The sequence below is a fragment of the Cydia amplana genome, chromosome 8 (genome assembly GCF_948474715.1).
Source record: "Cydia amplana chromosome 8, ilCydAmpl1.1, whole genome shotgun sequence".
Taxonomy (NCBI): Eukaryota; Metazoa; Arthropoda; class Insecta; order Lepidoptera; family Tortricidae; genus Cydia; species Cydia amplana.
Window position 1 is genome coordinate 15,879,081 of NC_086076.1, and position 15,453 is coordinate 15,894,533.

Sequence of the window (15,453 nt, forward strand, 5' to 3'; positions counted from 1 at the left end):
GACCAATAAAACTAATTGAATGGGGCAAATACCAATACCCGATAAAATAAAAAAGAATAAAAATAGTTCGATTCATTGCAGATTTAAAATAAGCTATTTCAACAACACAAAAATAGCGACTGCCAAAGCAACGCCACATATAGTGCGTCAAGCAAATCTTGTCAGTAGTAATGTACTGCAAATTAAAGTAGGGTAACACCATGTAACACTCAAAGAGCAGAATTGCGCTAAGAAAAGCAGCAATGTACATCGAACCAAAACGTGTTTATTTTTCCGCCCTTCATACGTCAGTTCGAGTGAATTATCATAACCTCAAATTTTAATAATGTTTACCGTCAACGAGCATGATTGTACATTGTAGGCACCTTAGCTTTGCTTGAGGTCATGCATAATCTTGGATTTTTCGCGATTTCGGATTTATTCGAACACAGTGTTGCTAACCCGGGATTTTTCAAATTTGCCGCCTTTTACTACTGACAAGATTTGGTTGATCCAGTATATGTATTTTATTAAGTACCTACCTATTACACCATTCTTAGAAATCAGGATATGTTACATTTAGTACAATATGGCGGTCATTATGTGTAAGATGCTGACAACTTATTTTATACTAAGAATTGGTAATATTTTCTCAACCAAAAACGTCACTTTTGACACTGACAGATCAGTATTATATCGGAACCAGATTTAATAACTAAAATCGAATACGCCTGTACGACTTGTTTCTTTATTCAAAAACCGTTTGTGGATAACAAATAACGACAATATCTCAATACGAGTAACAATCATGTATCAATAATTAGATTTAATTAACAATACCTATTGATTATGCATTCTTAATGCAGGTAAGATCAGGGTAATGCAGCATCCTCCGGGACGTGCATACAATATCAGTTAATTATCTACAATTATTGAAATGTACGTGGTAGTTGGTGCATTTGATTCCGTCGCATTGTGACAGTTATATTACATTACATTGTCGTAATTAGATAACGATGTTCCAGACTATAATTAATTGTTCTTTGGCGCTGTCCTATTTGTTGACATATCTATTTACTTACGTATCTATTTTTTGCTCAATCGGTATAATATCTTAAAATATATGAAATAAAAAGGTTTTTGGTAATATGCCCGATCCCTAAAAAGTACCAGATTTTTTTATTATCAAGTAGAATTTCGATTTAAATTTGTTATAATATTTAGACATATTGTGATACACACACATTTTTATGAAATAAACTGCTTATTTGTTGTAATCATTTTAAAAGCTGAATGATCATTACTCGTACTCTTCTATGTATTGTTGTATGCAAAGAATTACGTAGGTAAAGAATATTTATTAAAATTTCTTTAGGTGTATTACAGTTCTATCTCACAATTTTGCAAGTAGTGCACATCTGTCATATAGTTAAAACTTATCGTACACAATATAATCCTCGCAAGAACTAACACCCACACAAGAAGCAAACTCTCGAAACGGAAAACGCGTCCATTTGTTTTACTTACCGCCGTGTGAACGCCACAAACTACCACATTGCCTGCTGGGCGCAGGTACGAGCCGGGAAAACCAGTGTAGCTATCCCCCTCGTATTCATGAATCTTAACAACTAGGTAATTAGTTAAAATATATTGCCTATTATGAACATCAAAGGACAAACGAATTACGGCTAGCAGGAGTTTTAGAAACGGCAAAAGTTTTTATATTTGGAGAATTTTTTTATCCTATATGGTATTGGTTTTAAGACCGCAGATGCTGACAAAATTTAACAAATATTGAGACGCATAATAAAAAAATACTGAGTTTTGTACGGCAATTTTTGTTTCCTGTGCGTAACGCACAAACCTACTTTACACGCTAAAAGGTGAAGGAACTGTCAATTTATAATATTTATTAGGTATATCAGAATTATAAATAACATTAACACATATTAAATTGTATACTGAGCGAGGCAAACATCTTTGGAATTCACTATGACAAAGCCAAAAAGGAAGGGTTATGATTTTAATAGACTATGTATGTTAATCGAGACCATATTGTATATGTTACACACTATGTATGTTGTTTGTTCAGTACCACCGGTTTAATGAGTCGATATTGACGTTTATTTTTCCATACAAGTGAACCCGTTTTCACTGGTCAGTGTATACTGGTTATTGTGACTCTTTTTGCAATTGCAACAACTCAGGAGCAACATGACTAGCATGAACACGTGAACACACAGGGTTGGGCAAAATACTGGCTTCCACGTATTTGAAATACAAATTACAAAATACATTTTTAAAAGTATTTGAAATACAAAATACGAACTACTTTGGTGACGGGTATTTGAAATACAAAATACAAATTACAGTGTTTAAAATAATGTATTTCAATTACAAAATATACCTTTATTTATTTTTTTGTTTAGCATTTAGTTTTAACGTTAACGAAAATCCTTTCATATAAACTTATAGGGTCAGTGCGCTAGTTTTCGTCCAGCTCTAGTTTACGTCCACTTGACGAAATTTGAATATATACCTACATTCCTGCACAAATTTGGACTGATTTCAATCCTTATGTCTAAGGCGTCTAAGCAATATATCTGTCTACATATAACAATGATATTTCGCAAAAAGGAAGCGCTGGTGGCTTAGCGGTAAGAGCGTGCGACTTGCAATCCGGAGGTCGCGAGTTCGAACCCCGGCTCGAACCAATGAGTTTTTCGGAACTATGTACGAAATATCATTTGATATTTACCAGTCGCTTTTCGGTGAAGGAAAACATCGTGAGGAAACCGGACTAATTCCAATTACGGCCCTAGTTTACCCTCTGGGTTGGAAGGTCAGATGGCAGTCACTATCGTAAAAACTAGTGCTAACGCCAATTACTGGGATTAGTTTCCAAGCGGACCCCAGGCTCCCAAGAGCCGTGGCAAAATGCCGGGACAACGCGAGGAAGATGAAGATTTCGCAAAAAGTAGTAAATTAAAAATGAAATATATATTTGATAATCCGTCAAGTCGTCGAAAACTAGTGCATGGACGGAAACTACTGCAATGACCCTATCCCCTAGATTTAAACGAAAAGTTCCACACAGAAGTTGACCTAATATAGATCCAGTATCCAGCCAATGAAAATTGTATCTCGGCTGGATCGGAGGTTCGCGGTCGGCTCACAGCTTGTGCGAGAGATTAGACATTTTAGGATTATAGAATTTAATAAAATGTATTTATAGAAATGTATTTTGAAGCTTGAAGTATTTGAAATACAAAATACTAAATACATGTGAGTGCAGTATTTGAAATAGCAAATACAAAATACTTTTGAGGTAGTATTTGAAATACAAATACAAAATACTAATTTGTATTTCAAATACGTATTTCAAATACATGTAATTGAAATACTGCCCAACCCTGTGAACACAAAAGTATACGGGGACGTAAAAGTGCTACAGGCTACAGCTAATGCTCAGAAACACTTCTCAGGTGTTGCCAACACAACCATTTAGTGATTAATGCTTATGCCGTGACGCGACGGATCTGGTATGAAGAGATATAAACAGTTAGTGTAATAGGTGGGTTGTGTTCTGACGGGAAATGTTTAAGTGAAGTTCTATAATAGGTGCACGAGAAAAGTATACATGTATTGTATTACTCAGTGTCGCAGAAATAGGGGGGAAAAGATTTGGCTGAAATTTGACACATGAATTTACTTTGAATTGTACCTGTACTTACCTGTAGTTTATTTATATTTCGGAAATTATTGATATACTAGCCCGCCTCACCTTAAAACAAATAGGTATCGAATTTGTATGCGATGATACAATACTGATACATTTTTATTTTAAAAATATGACAGTTTATTGAATAATATATTATGGTAACTGTACCATAATATATTATTGGACATTATCTCTTTCATTATTATTTCAATCACATAAAGGATCACAATCAAAAATTTATAATTTTAAAGAAAAAAATACTACTTACTCATCATCTTCCTCGCGTTGTCCCGGCATTTTGCCACGGCTCATGGGAGCCTGGGGCCCGCTTGGCAACTAATCCCAGTAATTGGCGTGGGCACTAGTTTTTACGAAAGCGACTGCCATCTGACCTTCCAACCCAGAGGGTAAACTAGGCCCGTATTGGGATTAGTCCGGTTTCCTCACGATGTTTTCCTTCACCGAAAAGCGACTGGTAAATATCAAATGATATTTCGTAGGTACATAAGTTCCGAAATACTCATTGGTACGAGCCGGGGTTCGAACCCGCGACCTCCGGATTGCAAGTCGCACGCTCTTACCGCTAGGCCACCAGCGCTTCACTACTAATATTTATTTTTGGCTTTAGCGGGACTGAGCGAAAATTAATAAAAAATATTTTATATTTAATCAAAAACAAAAGTATAGGTGTGTCGATATAAATATACTTCCAAACATATCAAAATACTCACACGTACTAGGGGAAAGGAAATGTTTTTATAACATTGTATCTACCATACGTCAAATTATTGTTGCGAAACATTGATTGATGAGTAAGTTTTTAGCTTTTTCCTAAACGAATTTAGATCTTTTGTACTGCCTTAATACAGGTAGGTAGCGTTATTTATTATGTTGTCAAAAGTGTTAAATGAGGGCCGATATAATTTATGTAAGAGACACAATAAGATCGATATTAAAGCACATTGTCATGTTAAAATACTGTTCATTTATCAAATATATTAGGAAATCTTACCTGATCGACGGAATCACGCTCATCATGGGTGTAACGCAAACAAGAACGGGACAAACTTAAACTAAACACCATTTTCACTTCAGAGAAGAATAGTTATAGAAAATAGTTTAGAAATATTGTTTTAAATAAGAGTGAAACACATCGTAAGGACAGATAAGCGAGCGAAAGAAGAATGACATTTCAAAAGTCACAACAAATGTACCCGCGGTGTGAAAAATAAAAGACTACCGCGCTGCGCACTTTTTTTTTTTAATTTTGAATACTTGCCGATTTGCCATATTAACGTTAATTTCATGTTTCCTATGCGTAATTTTTTCTTAGGCAGATAATTTTTTTATATAATAAAAGTAAATCTTATGTACCTACTTCTGCTTTGTACATATATGTTCAATAGGTACCGTTCGGCTTTACACTGCATCAGCGTTACCCTGCAGTATTCCGAATGGCAAATGTCATATATCCGGGCAACAACATCTATTTTCACATTTGCGGCAGCAATGTCGCGCCGCAATGCTGCAGCAGTAATGCTGCCGACTACTTTGCTGCTGGAACCATCAAAAAGGTCATTTTATCGAGACATTTATAGTTGGTGAAACCAATTTGTCAGTAAATAAGAACAAATAAACCTACATATACCTATCCTATTCTTTTGGGTGCTAGTACTAGTGTAAGACAAAGATAGTATGATTCTCTCTGTCTATGTTTGAAATGAGACAGTCCTTTGACAAACTATAAAAGTGCAACCATCATCCGTACAGCCTATAATTCTCGCTTTTACATTACACGAATGGCTGCCTCTATATTTTTATTCTTTCTAACGAGCATTGAGCCGTTTTCTCGGAGTTAGGTTGTTACATATAATAATCGTAGTGGAAACTCTCGGGCCAGCGGAGCGGAGGTGCCATGAGATAAACACGCGAATCTAGATCTCGAGCTACGCAGCCTAAGCACTAGGAAGTCTAGAAATGCATGCTCTAGTTTGATTTAGCGCTTAGGATTGTCTGTGAAACGATGGAGGCCGCATTTTAAAAATATGAGTACTCGTACCTAGGTAATACAATGGGGTTGCCCGATCGAAGTATTTTACAGATGGCGCCAGAGGTTTTACCTGTCAATCCTACGAAAAGTGCCAAATATTGTTCTATGTGATTTGACTCTGTCATATAGGTACTTAGTTAAAATATTAAGTGAGAAAAAATTGTATAGCCGTATTAAGTGATGGATTCAATTGCTTGCACACGGTGTATGCAGCTGGCTGGAGAAAGTGAAAAGTAAAATCTACGTGCTCCGTGTGCAATAATAAACCTATAATATTTAAAACTTTCGCGTTTTGAACACATATTAACACATTTATAGACAGATATTAGCGAAATTTATTTAATTACCTTTATTTACCATTTATTTACAGTGAAACCTGTATCGAGACGTCGGTAAATAAAATAAAGGTAATTATATAAATTTCGCAATAGACCCGTCTATAAATGTGAGTTAATAATAAAACCTACCTATCGCATTTATAATTTTGTACGTTATTGCCTATTTTTTAACCTGTCGTTTCCCACGATATAAGCGTTTCCCATAAGCGTTCTGGCTCAAATATGAGCCGCTGGGAGCTGACAGATTAACATTAAAATTATTATAAAGTATCGATCAGACCAAAACCTACCAAGCAAGCAGAAAACAACACGAAGCAGACGTCAATTACAAGCCGCCCTGTAACATTGTTCCTAAAGCGGTGATCGAATTCCGATTGCAGGACGCATCTGTCCGCTAATGAACGATGGAACCAGAGACTAGTAAAATAGACACTGTTAATCTTCCAACTGCTAATTCGAAATACATGTGTAGCTGCTTTAGTGCTTTTCAATTTTATATTCATAGAAAGTCTCCTCACGATTCCATAATCGTGAACACACGTGGGACACGGGTGTTGTCCATACATACCCGTGTAAACTACACTATGGTAAACTCGGTTACACGAAACGATCCGAGAGCACTAAGGTCTTTTAGTGTACCTTTTTAATGTTGTACTGCATCTTTTTAAATTCAGAATTACTAGATTTGTTACAAGAAGGGTACATATTGAGAAGGTGCCTGGCTTAAAAACGTTTGCAACTCCCATGGTGGTATCAAAGCGTTGCCGACCTTTATGCACTAAGATTCACTGTGACAGGTTAAGGAGCAAACGCAGGCTCACCGCCAACGATAGAGTTTTGAACAATGAGCACGCAATTTTCATTATCACCACCATCATCAGCCTATGTCAGAGCTCGTTCCCACTATGTCGGATGTCGTGGCGATTTTTAATCGTACGTTCCACTGGCAGAACATTTTATATGAAGCTGTTCACACTCGTCCGCCAACGATTTTGTGTCGGATACGACATAAAATGTCGTGCGTTTTGCCAGCCCTCCCAGCCCGGAAAAAAATCGTGTCGTGTCTCGCTCGCGTACGAGTGAATATAGCGCTGTTCACATTTTGTCGGATGTCGGAACGATTTCCTTTCAGCCAGCCTTTCTTCAGTGCAAATGCAGTCTCTAAATACTGTATTTTTGTAGTTTATGCATCCTGATATCCGAGATAGTAGATCGTTGAATCTACTTATAGACATTCTAAAATAATTGAAATATTTTACTTCATCACTTCTTAATTCAGCTATCAAATTCTGAAATATTCCTAAGGTAAATCTTTCCCTGAGAATTGGGTGTACTCAATATCTCCTTTTTTTAACTGCCTCTAATCGTTTCTTTCGCAAATAATACAAATCCACAAACATTTCGTCGACGTTCATCTTGTACTAAGCCTCGCTACCCACTCGAAAAATACACGCCAGCTGCGATCGTGCACGACAGACGACTAGTGGGAACAGTACCGCCGACACCCGATTGAAATCCGGATCCGACATCCGACATAGTGAGAACAGCGGCAACGACACACGATTAAAAATCGCCACGACATCTGACATAGGGGGCATTTCATATGAAGCGGACAGGAAAAAAAAAGTGAGGTTCCCGAATTTGTTTATATTTGGTTTAGTTCTTCTTCTAGTAGGTATAAAACCGGACGCCAAATATTTTTTATATATGACGTTTATTTTAAAAATTATGAGCTTTTCAAAAATTACCGTAATTGAAATTCCGATTTTTTTAAACTCGAATATCGAATAATTTAAATATATAACTTAATATTAAACCAAGCGTTTTGTATAGAATTTTTAATGATCTTTTCAGCGAAGAAATCAATTTTGAAAAATAAATAAAAAATAATGGTTAAAACCGGAAGTAAACTTTTCGAAACCATTTTTCGAAAACTTTGACCAGTTTTTTTTTATTTATTTTTATCTCAAAATATAGCCCTAAGTATGTACAAAATACACTAGAAGTTGCAGAATGGGATCTCTATTAGTTAAGACAATAGGTCAATAAATGTACATACATGTCGCCCTGAGTGCGACGTACCGTACTGGTATACATACATATAGCAGCTGTTTAGCTTATAATTCTTATTGTAAAATAATAAAAATTATGAAATAAACTGGTTAGAATTGTTGACTTTCTTATTTCATTATGTTATGATTAGAATTTACCAGCAGTCTTACTGAATACATGTTCTTATAAGTAAAACAGCTGCTATATGTCTGTATGTCGCAGGGAAATTATCAAAACAGAGATTTGATCAAATCACGCAGGATGTTAAAATGGCGAATCCATATCATCATTTCCCTAGAAAAATTCAGTCATTTGACCAAATCACTGACTCTGTTTAGTGAAAAGACAAAATCGGCCAATAAACGCGAAACGCTTTTTCATTTCACTAGATTTGTTTAGGAATTTGACAAAATCCCTAACCACGACAGTAAGTTGACGAAACGAACTTAAAAAGTCAACTAGTTTTATCATTTCGCTAAACAGGTTTAGTGAAATGATAAAGTCTCAACTGGAAGATGGTATATGGTGATTTGATTAAATCTCTGAACGGTTTAGTGAAATAACGAAAGCAAGTACAGAATACAACAGTTTACTTTACAGTTAAGCGATTTGATCAAATCTCTGACTAGATTAAGTGAAAATGTTTGAAATTATGATGCCGACAGATGTACCGATTTGGTACGGATAATTTTAAATACCTATTTAAAACAATCCCCGGTACATTACTTCCATCTAATGAACCTCTGTCTACCTTAGGGACGTCCATCAACACGCTTGATTTGATTAGCAACTCTTTAAATTTGTGCAGAGAAGTCTCTTTCATTTTTTCAGCCGATATTTTCAAAAATTTTCACTTAATCTAGTCAGAGCTTTGATCAAATCGCTTAACTGTAGAGTAAACTGTTGTATTCTGTACTTGCTTTCGTCATTTCACTAAACCGCCGTTCAGAGATTTAATCAAATCACCATATACCATCTTCCAGTTGAGACTTTCTCATTTCACTAAACTTGTTTAGCGAAATGATAAAACCAGTTGACTTTTTAAGTTCGTTTCGTCAACTTACTGTCGTGGTTAGGGATTTTGTCAAATTCCTAAACAAATCTAGTGAAATGAAAAAGCGTTTCGCGTTTATTGGCCGATTTTGTCTTTTCACTAAACAGAGTCAGTTATTTGGTCAAATGACTGAATTTTTCTAGGGAAACGATGATATGGATTCGCCATTTTAACATCCTGCGTGATTTGATCATATTCCTTAGAGATTTGTTCAAATCTCTGTTTTGATCATTTCCCTGCGACATGTATACCAGTACGGTACGTCGCACTCAGGGCGACATGTATGTACATTTATTGACCTATTGTCTTAACCAATGGAGATCCCATTCTGCAACTTCTAGTGTATTTTGTACATACTTAGGGCTATATTTTGAGATAAAAATAAATTAAAAAAAACTGGTCAAAGTTTTCGAAAAATAGTTTCGAAAAGTTTACTTCCGGTTTTAACCATTATTTTTTATTTATTTTTCAAAATTGATTTCTTCGCTGAAAAGATCATTAATAATTCTATACAAAACGCTTGGTTTAATAATAAGTTATATATTTAAATTATTCGATATTCGAGTTTAAAAAAATCGGAATTTCAATTACGGTAATTTTTGAAAAGCTCATAATTTTTAAAATAAACGTCATATATAAAAAATATTTGGCGTCCGGTTTTATACCTACTAGAAGAAGAACTAAACCAAATATAAACAAATTCGGGAACCTCACTTTTTTTTTCCTGTCCGCTTCATATGAAATGCCCCATAGTGGGAACGAGCTCTCAGTCCACTGCTGGACATAGGCCTCTCTCACGGCACGCTACGGCTGGCAATCACTGCCTGCTGCCTTTCGGATTTAGAGATTACCAGTCCCTATCGTCGACTCGTCTCCGTCTGACACGTGCATCGTCTAACTGCAGTTAGTTCTGACACCTACGTGTCCATGCGCTGTCCTGTCTTTAATTCACATTGCTTACACGAGCAAGGAGTCGATTCCTCAAGTATTGCCCTCAAATTCCGTAATAGCTATGCGTAATCTAATAATGCTGTTATACTGGTTAGACTGAGACATTGACTCGCGAGTGCTACGTCGGCGTTTGAAATGAAACCTCTGTACTTCAAATGTAACGCCTCAGAAAAGCCGTTTGGGGTTTTACATCTACGGCCGCAAAAGGGAGAGGACGTTTTATGCATGTGTCGATGTCGCGTGTGCTGCAAAGTTTACAGCTAAATGTCAATCGTCACTTACAATATTTAGCGGCAAACTCATCACTACATAGTATAAAACAAAGTCGCTTCCCTGTCTGTATGTCTGTCTGTATGCTTAGATCTTTAAAACTACGCAACGGATTTTGATGCGGTTTTTTTTTATAGATAGAGTGATTCAAGAGGAAGGTTTATGTATAATTTGTTAACCCGTGCGAAGCCGGGGCGGGTCGCTAGTTCATCACTAAACACTTCTTCATTAATACACTTAGAAACTAGGTTTCAAGTTATTATAGTTGTGTAAATTATAAGTAGGTACGTCTACAAATATGTGACCGGGGATCTAATATGGGTTGTAATTACCAAAGTTCGAACTACTACCAACAAATAAAGCTATTTAAGTTGGTCACAACAATTACTTAGCTACAATGTATTGTTGTGTAAAAATAAAAGCAGCAACGTAATAAGTACAACATCATTAACGTGGAAGATTGCCCTGCGACCGGTGAACCGGCTCAAGTATGCATGGCCATGAATAAATGATGGGGACGCGATCACATTAGCCCATTGCAATGACCAGGATAACTCAAATGTATAAGTTTTGGTTTTTGGTAGTTCGGCACACACGTTTTATTAGGAAGGAAAAGGCTATTGAGTCGTTAGAAAACCAACTTAGTAACTACTTTCTATACAAAAATATATAGCAACTGTGACGGATTTAAGTAAATTAACTCAAGTATTCATGGGTATGACTAAATGATCTCAAATATCTTAGTTGAGCTGTAACTATTATTAGCCCATTCTAAGGCGAAATATTTACAAAATTGAAAGAACAAACTAAAAAAAAAACAGAATACAACATTGATTTGGATACTTAATTACGTATTGAATTGAAAAAATGTGGCGCATAGTTTTTGTAGTAAAAAAACAAAGAGATTGAAATAACACCAACTTACTATACTACTGTATTTACTTTATTTTCTTTTCCGATTGCTACAAAAGAGAGGTTAACTGTTCCGTTTTTTTCGTCGTTCTTCGGAACACTATTACTACTAATTAAAGTCTTTGGTATTATTCATAAACACCTGTCATGACTAACAAGCTCCTGATACTTAATCGTTTGTTCTTATCCATCATTTTGACATTTGAGTTTGTCAGAAAACGGGTAAAATTTAACAGAAGTTTGCAAAGTTTTATGAGTAAAGGGTTGGTTGGCCAATTTTCACTAATTTTGATAACAATTGTGACATATTCCAGTAAATTTACTCAAGTATTAATGGGCATGGGGACGCCATCAAATTAACCCCCATTCCAATGATTGGGATAACTTGTACGCTAATGTAAAAGTTTTGGTGTTTGGTCCACTGACACATTAGGAAGAAAAGGGTCCGTCCTGTAGACTTTTTTAACTGTTAAAATAAAAACAAAGAGCCTGTTGCCTAATCTGATAACTACCGGGCAATCGGATGGCCCGAAAGTACGTTGTCAATTTTTTGAAGTGAAAACTTCTTTAGCGGCGCTGGGCACTTTTTGAGGTGGGGAAAAAATGATAAACTCGAGACAGCGTAAGGCGATCACGTGACCGTAAGGGGCGTAAGGTTTAGACGGCCACTCATAATTTAGATGGCATTTAAATCAATAAAGAAAATCTCAATGTTATTTGACATTTATGTTGCGGACTCCTTTTCAAGACTCTTTACCTATGTTCAAATAATTTGACGTTGTCATGGCAGTATGTAGGTAAATAAACATGTCAATGAAACAGTGTGATCTTATTTGAGAATGATAATAATATATAATAAATAAATAGAATACCTCCGCTAAACGTATGTCTCGTGTTACCGGGCGTCGGTAACATAGTGAGGTGAGTTTTCACTTCTATCGGCACTCCCGGAGTGCAACCGTTGTTGCTTGTTTTATGACGTGTTAATTATAAGATGTAATGTTTTGAAAAGATGTGTCCCGCCGAGTTTGTTGGCGGTCCCATATTGGGATACCCTCCTCCAATTGAAGAAGGATTTAAATCTTCTCGAGGCAGAGGTAGGGTTAGAGCCGGTGTAGCTTTATTTGACGTTCATAAGCGCATTGTAATATGCCGTTTGAATAATAAACTAAGTTTCTTTATCTTTAAATGCATATCGTTAATAATTTTTTCTACTCCCGTACTTTTATTTGTCATTTAAAGGGTCGTGCACACATCTTTAATAAACCCCTATCTTATAGTTGTCAAGACAAGTCTTTAGTCTATTCCCCAAAAAAGTATTCGTGCATACACGCAGTATCTTTTTGGCACTTTTACGATACTTCGTGTAATCACCAGTTAAAAAATATTGTATGGAATACATTGTTGCCAACCTAATTTTAATTGTCATTTCTGACAGATGAGTGAACCGTGGAATACTCGTGGCGTCTTTATTAACAATTTTCGGCTCGCCTTAAATTGTTACTCACGCCACTCGCCTTTTTAGGGTTCCGTAGCCAAATGGCAAAAAACGGAACCCTTATAGATTCGTCATGTCTGTCTGTCTGTCTGTCTGTCTGTCTGTCTGTCCGTCCGTATGTCACAGCCACTTTTCTCCGAAACTATAAGAACTATACTGTTGAAACTTGGTAAGTAGATGTATTCTGTGAACCGCATTAAGATTTTCACACAAAAATAGAAAAAAAACAAAAAGTTTTGGGGTTCCCCATACTTCGTACTGAAACTCAATAGTACATTATTGTCGAGGTTCGGAAGCTACTTGCAGGCTGAGGATTCGTTTTAAACGGACGACCTTGGGAGTCCGTTTAATTGAATCCGAAGCCAGCAAGTAGCCTTCCAGCCGAGTCATATATAGTGCTTTTCTCAAAAATGGTGCAAGAAATAGAAATATTTTACAGAACTTACAGAAGCAACGTTCTAATTTTCCATTAATTTTCACAGAAAAAAATACAACCATTAAAAAAATTAGCTTGCCGCCTTAAAAAAAAAAAAGAAGTGTATTTTTCTGCTGAAAATACGCCAACCTATTTGAGACACCTAAATAGTCGCGGTACCAACATTAAGCCTGTAACAGACTATCGCACCGCACCGCGACCTTGGAGCGTCGCACCCATAAGTGAGAGCGAGAAAGAGATATCTGTTTCTCGCTCTCACTTATGGGTGCGACGCTCCAAGGTCGCGGTGCGGTGCGATAGTCTGTTATAGGCTTTATAATAATAAGTGCTGATCATCTGTTTGGCTGTTCATTTGATATGGCTATTTGAAGTTTTAAAAAGTTTGGAACTCGTTAAATAATGGAATTTGTATGCGACATTGCAGTCCCGAAATCGAGACTGCAATGTTTTTAACTTTTTAATTTTTTGAATGACCATAAACTACGCACTTCGCGACCTATTTTTTAACCGGCAACGTCGACTTTGCCGTCCGTTTTTGAGAAAAAAAAATTTTTTCATCAAACCCATACGTGCGGGGTATCTATGGATAGGTCTTCAAAAATGATATTGAGGTTTCTAATATCATTTTTTTCTAAACTGAATAGTTTGCGCGAGAGACACTTCCAAAGTGGTAAAATGTGTGTCCCCCCCCCTGTAACTTCTAAAATAAGAGAATGATAAAACTAAAAAAAATATATGATGTACATTACCATGTAAACTTCCACCGAAAATTGGTTTGAACGAGATCTAGTAAGTAGTTTTTTTTTATACGTCATAAATCGCCTAAATACGGAACCCTTCATGGGCGAGTCCGACTCGCACTTGGCCGCTTTTTGACCTCTCTTGTTGCATAGAATACTATTAACGGTTTGCGTTTGTGTTGTATCAAAAGCCAAATGAGGATAGTTTAGAGACATAAAACGTTTCAGTTAAATTATTGTAGTTTTTTAATGCTATTTAAAAGATATGTTAGTCAGAATTATTCTTTAAAAAAGTAGTATTTTTGGGTCATCCTGTACTTGTTAAATAGCCGCCGCAGAATAGGTACAAAATAACGACAATTTCTGAATCAACCGCGTCGTCCAAATTGCTCGTAAATTAATTGGAATACTTTCTTTATTAGAACATGGTCTGCATGTAGTACTTCTTCCAAACATAAATTTTACACATGCGTCAGACAACAAAGGCTTCTTCAAATATTCCTTTCCTTCGTAATCAAAGTGCTGCGTTCGGGAGATAAGAATTCTGTGGATGTGTAGTACATGGGGAATAATTTCACTCACTTAGTTATTTATCAAAATTCCCCGGAAAGAAGACGCGCCCAATTTTAGCACCGCAACCGAGGACTACCTCTCATAGAATTCGCACTGTCCTATACTAGCTATACTATTTGATTACGTACATTCGTTAAGAACGACCAGTGAAACCTGTGTCGAAAGGAAAAATATCAATTTTTCGGGATTTTGGGACTTAAGTCGGGAAAAAAAAACATCGCAACCTGACCGCACAGTCTCTCGCCCCGCGCGCCCCGCGCGCTCGCTCGACGATAGTTCGGAACTTGAAATTATTGTTTTAAAACGTAAAGCTATTTTTCGGGACAATTTTCACTTTGTTGGGAATCGGGAACACATGCTAAAAATCGGGAGAATCCCGCCAAATCCCGACCACCGGCAACTGTCGAAACGTCGGTAAATAAAGGTAATAAAATAAATTCGCAATAGACCCGTCTATAAATGTGAGTTAATATGTGTTAAAACGCGAAAGTTTAAAATATTATATTCGTTAAAAATGACTCGCGCTAAAATGGTCCGGGTCAAACTGAGGCATTCAACACAGTTTTCTATGGTGAGGTGATCACGTGATGCTACTATAGAAATCCGAAGTGTCGAACGCCTCGCCGCGAACCCGGACCGTTCTATCGTGAGTAATCCTTTAGTGAATTCTCGAAAATAGTTTCATTGATCATAGCAATTTTCGGTACCTTTATCAGACGAAATATGGGTCTAGCTAGTTTTTTCCCGAAATAACGAACGCCTGAGGTTTTGTACGAGCAATTTCGATAGAACTGACATTTGTCGGACAACCACAACGATACGTTTCATAACATTTTATAGTAGGTACAAGTCTACAAGTTTATCATCTATATTATCCCT

The 15,453-nt window shown here is 36.4% G+C and overlaps 1 protein-coding gene and 2 long non-coding RNA genes across 13 annotated transcripts in view; 2 read left to right on the forward strand and 1 right to left on the reverse strand.

Moving 5' to 3' along the window:
• Positions 1–15,453, forward strand: part of LOC134650357 (uncharacterized) — a 483,167-nt gene that overhangs the window by 310,395 nt on the left and 157,319 nt on the right. The gene's annotated exons all lie outside the window — the stretch shown is intronic.
• Positions 1–15,453, forward strand: part of LOC134650355 (uncharacterized) — a 355,978-nt gene that overhangs the window by 309,140 nt on the left and 31,385 nt on the right. The gene's annotated exons all lie outside the window — the stretch shown is intronic.
• Positions 1–15,453, reverse strand: part of LOC134650195 (polypyrimidine tract-binding protein 2) — a 669,692-nt gene that overhangs the window by 169,126 nt on the left and 485,113 nt on the right. The window contains exon 1 of one of the 11 annotated variants that reach the window (XM_063505116.1): positions 4,713–4,884. The exons of the other annotated variants lie outside the window; for them this stretch is intronic. Within the exon in view, the coding sequence (XP_063361186.1) occupies positions 4,713–4,784 (72 nt within the window). The 5' untranslated portion in view covers positions 4,785–4,884. Of the gene's footprint in view, positions 1–4,712; positions 4,885–15,453 lie in introns of those variants that run through there. 11 annotated transcript variants of the gene reach the window in all.